This window comes from Carlito syrichta, unplaced genomic scaffold (assembly GCF_000164805.1).
Source record: "Carlito syrichta isolate Samal-C Ts95f unplaced genomic scaffold, Tarsius_syrichta-2.0.1 Scaffold130467, whole genome shotgun sequence".
Taxonomy (NCBI): Eukaryota; Metazoa; Chordata; class Mammalia; order Primates; family Tarsiidae; genus Carlito; species Carlito syrichta.
The window spans coordinates 69,117-79,772 of record NW_007074563.1 but is presented as its reverse complement, the minus strand read 5'-3'; the positions used below and the strand labels follow the sequence as shown (position 1 = coordinate 79,772).

Below are 10,656 nucleotides of genomic sequence, written 5' to 3'. Positions count from 1 at the left end.
GAGTAAGACTCCAACTCAAAAAAAAAATACCTGTCATTTTACAGATATAGAAAGTGAGTTCACAGGAGTAAAATGTTTTATTCAAGGTCACACATGTAATTAATATCAGAGCAGGTATTAGATCTTAGATTCACCTAGGGCTTTTTAAATTATACAAATCTGTCTCAGAGGACTATGACATCTGTATTTGGGCACACTGGTTTCTTACTTTGACTTTATAGGAATGGAATATAAAAGCATTGGTTTTGAGAAGAGCTTCTTATTTTTCCTAGTGGTTAGGCAAATTTATCTGTAAATCTGAGATTTGGCTTTTATTTCACAACAACAAAAGGAGCGTATTTTCTGCTATCTGTTAAGCATTCCCTTTTTCTCTGGTGTCTGTCCCTGTTTGGCATTGTTGCTGATGACCTCTTCTCATGAATTTTTCCTTCATAAAACAGTTTGCAGATACCGTCTAAAACTGCCTCTCTGTCTCAGTCACTGACATTTCTTATATTTCTCAATCCACAAGATCAGTGATTTCTTAGGCTTATTTTTACTTCTTCCTTATAGGTGTACTGTATTCTTAGAGCCTCTCTTTTCATGTAGATGAATTCCAAATCTAGATTTCTACACTTAAAGGTATCTTAAATTCCAGGACCACATCTTCTATTCTTTACATAACATTTTCCATTTTAATATTCTCACATCATATCAAAGTCAGTGTATTTCAAACCACATTCATCATGTTCTTCTCTAAACCAACTACTACTTCTACTTTTGCCAGAAATATTACCATTTTTTTTTCTATGTAATCAAGGTTAAATGCTAAGTGATAGGCCACACCCCTGTGAACATCTGATCAATCATTCATGAAGTCTTTATCAGTATTTTGGTTTGTTGTTTCTCCTTTCTTTTTTTCTTGCCACTTTCATTACTTTTACTCCAAACCAGTAAGTGCAACCATCCTTTTTTTTTTTAACTGTCTATAACTTACCCTTTTAGTTTATCCTACACATTGTTAGTAGATTAATATTCCTATAAGGTGCTTTCATCATGCCATTCCCCTTTTAGAAAAAGAAACTTCAGGGTATTCTTGGACTAGATTTAAGATTCTCTATTGGTTTGTTTCTGTACTTTCTTACATGTACATTAGGTTTTACTCATGCTGTTCAAACCCCTTTCTCATGTTTTCTGCCTGAATCAGTGGCACCCAAACATTTAGATTACATAAATTGGTAAAGTTTCAAAGAATAATTATGAGGGTCAAAATAGCAGTGTTTGGGCAAATAAAGACATTTAAAATTTTTTTGCCATTAACTATCAATATCAGCCAATGGTATCTAAAATACGTGAATTACAATGTAAATATTAATTAGCTTATTGGCAAAACTCTATATGTATATGTTGTCTTTCTAATTTGTTTGACAAAATTGCCATATGCTGCCTGGCAATTGGGAATCAGCGATCTAAATAATAGCGTTTATACATATTCAAATCCCTTACTCTTACCCTTTCCTTTTTTGCCTTTCCCAAATCTTGTAATATATGGTAGTCTCTTTCTATCCTGAATTCTCAGACCAGTTATTGTCTATGCTAGCTATTTAATATGGCATCATGACATTTATAATGGGTCTTCAATCCTCAACTAAGTTTAAGTTGTAAGCTTTACAAAAACAGGGACTGGATTTTTGTTTTGTTTGTTTTTCTTTTAATAGCAAGCGCTAAGAAGATAATTTCTGTATTTATACTTTCAGCTGCTGTCTGTGTGTCCTTCAGACACATCTGCATTAAGAAAATGGCAGGTCCTTGAAACTTTAATCTAACCTTGCTACCTTTACTGGTCATGAAATACTGCTCTTTATACCTTATTTTATACTATTTTTGTTACTTATTTTGAGATTAACTGTATCTTACATTTGCATTTTTATGAATTAAAGAATTATTGCCTCAGTGTTATCATTTAGGAAAGGAGAATTGAAATCTGATTCATTGAGTCTTCCCAGCATATATTGATTTTGTTTGTATTCTGTATCTGTATTCTAACTGTGTAGGAAATTAGAGATCAAGCTACATAAGAAGAATAGGGTGTGTGAGTGAGTGTTCAGCTCTCAATATTATAATATTAAATGAGGTCAGGAGCAGTAGTTTACGCCTTTGAGTGGCCGAGATGGGAGGATGGCTTGATGCCAGGAGTTTGAGACCAGCCTCTGCAACAAAATGAGGCACACTTCTCTCACGCGCACGCTCTCGCGTTCTCTCTCTCTCTCTCTCGCTCTCTCTCTCTCTCTCTCTCTCTCTCACACACACACACACACACACACACACGATAATGGCATCTAATTATTTTAATAGAATTCATTGATGCAGCATACTTTAACACCTATAAGGACAGACTCCAATATAGTTTGTTGAGGCTAATATAATGTTAATTGTAATTTACCAAGTGTATACACATAATACATAAATATATTCGCTTATTATGGTGTTTTTTTTTTAAAGTTTGCTTTGCTATATAGTCCATTCTTTCAGCAGATTAATTTAATTTTTTCAGTATTAATGGAATTTTCTTGATTTTTCTATCCCTTCTCAGGTGCTATTCAAGTATTGGGAAAGTTCAGGATGCCTTTATATCTTACAGGCAGTCTATTGATAAATCAGAAGCAAGTGCAGATACATGGTGTTCAATAGGGTAAGACTTTATATACAAATGATGGTAATTTAATTGGTACACAAAGATGGCTGCATCACATGTATTGTACTTTGTGGTTTCAATCATATTTTGAAACTAAGCAGTTCTTGGTTAACTTATTTTTACTTAATTTTTCTTTCCAGTGTGCTATATCAACAGCAAAATCAGCCTATGGATGCTTTACAGGCCTATATTTGTGCTGTACAATTGGACCATGGTCATGCTGCAGCCTGGATGGACCTAGGCACTCTCTATGAATCCTGCAACCAGCCTCAGGATGCCATTAAATGCTACTTAAATGCAACTAGAAGCAAAAGTTGTAGTAATACCTCTGCACTTGCAGCACGGATTAAGTATTTACAGGTAAAATTTTTAAATAGCAGTTTTTTTAAAACCACATATATCCCCAGAACACTCAGGCAGGAGGAGGGTGGCTGGAAAGTTTGTCTAGTTGTGTTTTGATGTCTATAATCTGTTTCCATATTTTGTAAACATACCATAGCTTGTAATATTATTTTACGTTTCATTTTAAGTAAGATATGCAGTATTTTAAAAGATGCTCTTTTGCACATTTACTCTGTTGATGCATATTAATTTACATAATTTTTTTCTATGTACTGTCTACATTTTTAAGTTGTCATAGCATTTTAAAGAAAATAACACAAACACTGTCTTTCACCCTTGCTTGAAGTTTCATGAGAAGACAGCTATGAGAACTCTGAAAACAGAGCTCAGCTTTGTTTTGATTCTCACAAAGGTTTATATTCCAGTTACCCTCTTTATACTTAGTGTCTTCTAACGCCCCAAATTTAGAATCTATTTTCTTTTAAAAGCAATTAGCTATAGCATTTAGGAAGATTTAGTGGACTTGCTCTTACTCAAGTAGGCTTGTGTTAAATTTGCTTTTTACATAATTTTTCCTAGGCTCAGTTGTGTAACCTTCCACAAGGTAGTCTACAGAATAAAACTAAATTACTTCCTAGTATTGAGGAGGCATGGAGCCTACCAATCCCCGCAGAGCTTACCTCCAGGCAGGGTGCCATGAACACAGCACAGCAGGTGAGAAGTTGGGTTATGTTCTGCAGGTGCCCAGCTTTAAGGGTTCTTTTCGATCTCTAGTGGTCAAGCTTATTTTACTAAGCACAGGAGGCTTTTATTAATGAAAAGCCTATTTGATTTAATTGCAAAGGGAATTTAGATCAAAATAAAACTCCCTCCGATATGGGAAGAAATTTTGGGGTACAGATTTAGAACCTTTGTGCATTTTCATAATTTTGCCAATTTCTTAAAATAATGCTGCAGTGGTTGATTTAATTTTTTTAAGCAAGTTTTACAGAGGAAGGTACACATTCTTCCATTGATTATTCATTTGATTTTGAGTTTCAATAATTACAATCAGCGATGTCCACATAGCTTTGAAAAGTATGCAGCCTGTAAAGTTTTATAATTTGAAGGAATGAATTAAGAATATATAGAACCCTATTTTTGTCTTCCTTCTGTGATTCTTAGGCATGTAAACCTCATCATCCAAATACTGAACCTGTATTAGGCCTCAGTCAAACACCAATTTCACAGCAATCCTTGCCACTACACATGATTCCTTCTAGCCAAGTAGATGACCTGTCCAGTCCTGCCAAGAGGAAAAGAACATCTAGTCCAACAAAGGTATATGTTTTGAGAAATAGAAAACCCCAGGCAAAAAAGAAGCTTCAACTGCCCTGAAATTGTGCAGTTTGAACATCTCCTGTCCTTTATTTTAAATTTGTGGACATCAAAGAGTGAAAGGTTTGAGTTTTTCCATTCCAAATTCTTAGCATCATATTAAATATAGAAAGTAGGGATAAATTTGCATTCATCAAATCATTTTATTCATCTCCCTGCCGTTAAGATCTCAGCACACTTTTCATCATCACTTTTTACTGACATTGAAATAAATTTAATGTTGGATCTAGTGGACAGTGTGGTATTTAGGCTAGCCATTTGGGCCATAGTTTGGGGGTGGGCCTTTTGGGGTGGCTTATTAAAGATTCAGTTTTTTAGAAATGTATAATTTTAATTTTAGTATGCATGTAAAATTATTTTTAAAAGAATTTAATGTTACATCTTTTTTACATGTAAATATTTTAATTCATAGTCAATTGGCCTCCACTAGTCATTATTGTTAACTCTATGAATTTAACCAAATGTTCTTTAATTTTTTTAAATCAATTTTCCTCAGAATACTTCTGATAATTGGAGTGGTGGCCATGCTGTGTCACATCCTCCAGTACAGCAACAAGCTCATTCATGGTGTATGACACCACAGAAATTACAGGTATGTAAAATATGTTTTTGTCAGATTGATTTTTCTGTTGAAAAGGAATAGAAGTAGCAAGCTTTAAGTTCTTTACATATTCTTAAAAGTTGAATGGCAGTAAATTCAACTAATATGCACATAAGTAAAATGAGCCCACAGGTACCAAAATAATAGAGATAATTCATTCTTGGTTTTCAGTTATTTTTAATTTTTTTTTTTCTTGAACGGGTACATTCACATGGTTCAAATTGCATAAAGTATGAATATAGGATATATGGGGAAAGTTTCCTTCCAACTCCTGCCCTTACCCACTCCAATATACTACTGGTATTACTAGTTTATCTATCTTGTTTTTTTTTTGAGTTGGAGTCTCACTCTGTCACCTAGACTGGAGTGCAGTGGCTGCTCCCGGCCACCTCAGCCTCGACCTGCTGGGCTCCAGCAAACCTTCCGCCTCAGCCTACCAAGTAGCTAGAACTACAGGCGCGCGCTACCACACCCGGCTAATTTTTGATTTATTGTAGAGATGAGGTCTCACCAAGTTGCCCAGGCGGTCTCGAACCCGCGGGCTCAGGCAGTCCACTCACCTCGGCCTCCCAAAGTGCTGGGATTACAGACTGAGCCACTGAACCCAGCCTTTCTGTCTTTCTAGAGACATATTAAGCATGTACAAGCAAATGTGCATCCCCCTTTCTCTTCAGTATATTGCCATATTTCTCCCTTTTTTACACAAATGGTATAGTGCTGTCTTTGCTGTTAATGATGTATATTTTACAGACTTCCATGTCAGTATGTAAAGTGCTTCCTTGTTCTTTTATGGTTACATCATACTTCTTTATATAGATGTCACACCTTTATTTAAGCAGATCACTAACTTTAGATAGGTTGTCTTCAGACTTTTTGCTGCTTTTAGCATATCTGTCGTAATGTATTTTTGAGCTTTCTGTGTGAATACTAAAAAATATTATTTGAATGAGTAAAATTTCATGCTCATCTATATCAAAGAGCTCATAGTAAATCTTGCTCAGATGAATGGCTAGTTCTTTCTTACATTTGTCAAGCTTATTAAAGGATTTCATCTTGAGGTGAATGACCATTGTTCAGAAATTGTCATCTTTGACCAGATAAGTGGTTCTGAGTTATCTAGTCATTTCAGGGAAAGGTTGCTTAAAATAGTGATCTCATTTCTTGGATATATCTTTGACTATATTCTCTTTTTTTCTTCTAGCACTTGGAACAGCTCCGTGCAAATATAAATAATTTAAATCCAGCACAGAAATTGATGCTGGAACAGCTGGAAAGTCAATTTGTCTTAATGCAACAACACCAAGTGTGTATAGCATTTTTTTCCCTACCGTGTGTTAGCATTTTAAGTATTTTTATTGACTCTAACATCATTTTAGAGCTCGTTTTTGCCCATGTTTATTTTCTACCAGTATTTTGTAACCTGTGCTTCTTAAAAGACTATTAATAGACAGAGATTTTGGAGGAGAAGAGCAGCTATACATTTAATTTTGAACATAATACTTTATTATTTATTTGCACAATACTTTGCATGTTATCTATGGATTTGTTTATATTGTTTAGTACTTAACAAGCTGTCATAAACTGAACTGTTTCTTTAGGGCTTGTTTAATTTGAAGGACCTGACATAAATAAATGTAACAGAATGAAATTTTGAGATTTCCTATTTTGTGATTGAGAAAAGGACCTATAAATTCTGGAGTTGATTTCTATAATTTTCAGCTGCTTTCTTTTGTCACTATTAATGGGATGTTTCTTTAAAATAAAATAGATTTCTGCTTTTCCAAGGAAGCATATCTAAAAATGAACAAGCACAATTTCTTGTTTTTAAAGTGTCTGTTTTTCAACCTAGAGAAGTAGTATGTTAGAGTAAAATTAGAGATTCCCTGATTGATTCTCTCCCATATGGATCATACAAACAGCATTTACTTTTCATTTGTCTTTTGACAGATGAGACCAACAGGAGTTGCACAGGTACGATCTACTGGAATTCCTAATGGGCCAACAGCTGACTCATCACTGCCTACAAACTCAGTCTCTGGCCAGCAGCCACAGCTTGCTCTGACCAGAGTGCCTAGCGTCTCTCAGCCTGGAGTCCGTCCTGCCTGCCCTGGGCAGCCTTTGGCCAATGGACCCTTTTCTGCAGGTCATGTTCCCTGTAGCACATCAAGAACACTGGGAAGTACAGACACTATTTTGATAGGCAATAATCACATAACAGGAAGTGGAAGTAATGGAAACGTGCCTTACCTGCAGCGAAACGCACTCACTCTACCTCATAACCGCACAAACCTGACCAGCAGCGCAGAGGAGCCGTGGAAAAACCAACTATCTAACTCCACTCAGGTAATAGGACTGGCTACCTTGTTGGCTTCTTGTCTAATAGTTTTGTTTGTTTGTTTGGTTGATTTGTTTTTGTACATTTTGAGAGAAGAAGAAAGAAAAATTTGGGAAACTGTTTATAAAAATTTTGAGTACAGGTACTGCAGTTTTGTTACTTCATTATGATTCAGTATGTATATATGAGTACATTTTCTTTTCCTTTGTAAAATTTCTGCTGATACATAATCTGTGAAATTTACAAAGGAAGAAAAAAATAGATCATATAATTCTCCAAAACCCACTGTTAATTTATGTAATGTTATTTAGTTCATTTCTGCATATGTTGCCTACTTCTGATCAGGTACTATACTATGTGTTAGGTATTTGCTGTAGTGGAAGAAAAAGACTAGTAAAGAAGCAGTTAAAGTTACCATAAATGAACCGGGCTCGGTGGCTCAGCCTATAATCCCGCGCCTTTGGGAGGCTGAGGTGAGTGGATTGCCTGAGCCCACGGGTTCGAGACCCACTTGGGCAACTTGGCAAGACCTCATCTCTACCATAAATTTAAAAAAAAATTAGCTGGGCATGGTAGTGCGAGCCTGTAGTTCCAGCTACTTGGAAGGCTGAGGCAGAAGGATTGCCGGAGCCCAGGAGCCCAGCAGGTCGAGGCTGCAGTGACCGGAAGCAGCTACTGCACTCCAGTCTGGGCGACAGAGTGAGACTCCAACTCAAAAAAAAAAAAAGTTACCATAAATGATTGTAAAGTGTGACTTTACTGGGAATGTACTATCAGAGCACCTAGAAGGTCACATAACCAAGATGTTAGAGTCTTCCAGAAATTAGAGAGTTTGGGAGGGGAGCCAGTGAAGTGTGCTTAGAGGATAGATTATGAAGAGGAAAGGGCAAATTTATCTTGAAAGCAAAGTGGAGCCACTAAAGCTTTTGAAATAGAGTAATGAATTTCATGAACATTATTTTTATCAAAGAAAGGCCACCATTTGCTCAGTCTTTGCACTGTTATTAGACACTTCTAAGTTTTTACTTCTGAATATTTTTAGGCATAGTATTTCCCATATGTTAGATTATTATCCTGGTATGGGTACTCTGAAGGGGAACTGAAGGGCCTTTAAAGAGTAAGCTTTAAAAAAATGTTCTCCATACGTATTGCCAAATTGCTTGTACTTTTATTAATCTACTACTATAAGAAATGCTTCGCTGATGGCTGGTTAGTCTTCTCTTATTGGTAAAACTGAAATAAGTTCTTTTTCTAAGTTTATTCTTGAAGCACTATCCTTAATGGGACCACTTCTGTTCTAGAGTGATTAGTAGTTTTATTCATGCTTAAAGAAATATTGAGTACCTACTAGGTCCATGTCCTATTCAAGGCTCTGGGAATACATAAGCAAAGAAAACACACTGAAATGTCATACTTGGTGTAGATAGACAATAAACAAATCAGCAATACATATAGAATATTAGATGATTAATGTTATGGAGAAAAGTATATTAGAAAAGGGAGCTTCACAGTACTGAAGATTGGTGGTAGGGGAATTGTAATTATAAATCGGTAGGGCTGAACAGGCTTCACTGAAAGATTACATTTGAATGACCTTAAAGAATTACTGGAGTGAGCATTAAAGAAGATATTTGTGATATTGTGATATTTGTGTTAAGGGAGCAGCAAGGAGCAGTGGACCCAAAGGCAGGAGGGTACTATGCTGTGCATATTTGAGAAGAATCAAGGTGGCAGGCATGGTTGAGCTGAACAAGCAACGGATGACAAGAGAGGGAAATGTGATCTAGTTGGAAACAGGCTGGCTAAATCATGGTCAGCCTTGTAAAGATATGGGGTTTTATTCTGAGTTCAATAGGAAACTAGGGGATTTTGAATAGAGGAGTGATGTGATTTAACTTCATTTTCAACTAGGTCCTCTCTGGTACTTTGTGGATAGACTGAAAGAGACAAAAGTACAAATGGTGTGACCTCTTTGGAGATTATAGCTATAATCCAGGTTAAAAGATGGTGGTGGTCCCCAGAGTGGCAATGGTAGATAGAGGTCAGCTTCTGGTTATATTTGGAAAGTAGAACCAACAGGATTAGCTGATAGAGCGGAGTGTGAGAAAGAGGAGTCCCAGTTAGCCTGACCCAACTAGAAGCATGGATGAGATGATAGAATCACCAAGGGTTGAGAACAGATTGAGAAAAGAAGAGAGCCTTGGGGCATTTCAGTGTAATAGGCTAGGAAATTGAAGAATTAGCAAAGAAGAATAGAAGAGGATTGACCTGTGAAGTAGTTGGAAATCCAGGAGAATGCGAGTAATGTCATGGAAGCCAAATAAAGAAAATCTTTCAAGAAGGAGGGCATGTATATCAAATAATGCTCATAGGTCAAGTAGGGTAAGGACTGGAAATTGACCATCTGAGGTACTTAGTGACATTACTGGAGTCGAGAAACTATAGGACACAGGCAAAATTTACTGCACAACCTGTGTTTTCTTACAGCTGGTGAGCTAAGAATGATTTTTGCATTTGTAAAAGGCTGTTTAAAAAAAAAAGAAGAAGAATTTCGATGTATGACACTGGATGACCTGCAAAGCAGCTCTCTGACCCTTTACAGAAAATATTTACCAACCTTTGGATAAGGGCAGTTTTAGTGGGTTGTTGGAGGATGCAATGGGAGGAGAAAAACTAGAAGTAGCAAGTATAGACAATTCTCACACATATGCTTGTAGTCGTGTGGGCTATGTTCTGCACAATGCCAAGGGTTCCATTTGCATTATACCCTGACATAGAAAAAAAAACAACAGGTTGTAGCTAAAGGGGAAGTGAGATTGAGAGTTGTAGGTTTTTGTTATTGTTTTAAATTTAAAATGAGAGAAGTAACAGCAAAAGCCTAATGGGAAAGATTCGGTAGAGAGTGAGAAAATGACAAAGGAGAAAGGGGAGAACTAGAACTATTGCAGTAGGTGAAAGGATGAGATTTGAGGGGTTCAGTGTCTTCAAGCATTAAAGGATTGTTAAAAGGACAACGAGATATTTGTTAAAATGCCTATCATATCCTTGAGGTATAATTGACAGTTAATAAAGGAGAGCCTTTATTATGATTGTAAAATACGATTCTATTCTTTTCTCTCTTTATCACATCTATTTCTCTGGCTCACTTAGTTGCTGAAATTTTCGGTAAATACTCTCTTAACCTTATGGAAATTTGTCATTCTTTAAAATCATAATTCTAATAAAATCTTCTCAGTATGCAGGCCATGAGGCCTCTGCATGTGATTGAATATTAAGTAACAGAGAACTCCAGCCATTGCTTAAAAGTCCCTGAAGTCCAGTGTCTGT

The 10,656-nt window shown here is 36.2% G+C and overlaps 1 protein-coding gene across 10 annotated transcripts in view; it reads left to right on the top strand.

The window, feature by feature from the left end:
- The window catches only part of KDM6A (lysine demethylase 6A), a 216,122-nt gene that overhangs the window by 155,635 nt on the left and 49,831 nt on the right, over nucleotides 1-10,656 (top strand). For 5 of the 10 annotated variants that reach the window (XM_021708037.1, XM_008049054.1, XM_021708036.1 and 2 more), the window contains 5 exons: nucleotides 2,573-2,671; nucleotides 2,815-3,034; nucleotides 4,890-4,985; nucleotides 6,196-6,297; nucleotides 6,942-7,337. In XM_021708037.1, coding sequence (XP_021563712.1) covers nucleotides 2,573-2,671; nucleotides 2,815-3,034; nucleotides 4,890-4,985; nucleotides 6,196-6,297; nucleotides 6,942-7,337 — 913 coding nt within the window. Of the gene's footprint in view, nucleotides 1-2,572; nucleotides 2,672-2,814; nucleotides 3,035-3,595; nucleotides 3,731-4,180; nucleotides 4,337-4,889; nucleotides 4,986-6,195; nucleotides 6,298-6,941; nucleotides 7,338-10,656 lie in introns of all 10 variants that reach the window. The other 5 variants (XM_021708032.1, XM_008049052.1, XM_021708034.1 and 2 more) reach the window with 5 other exon arrangements.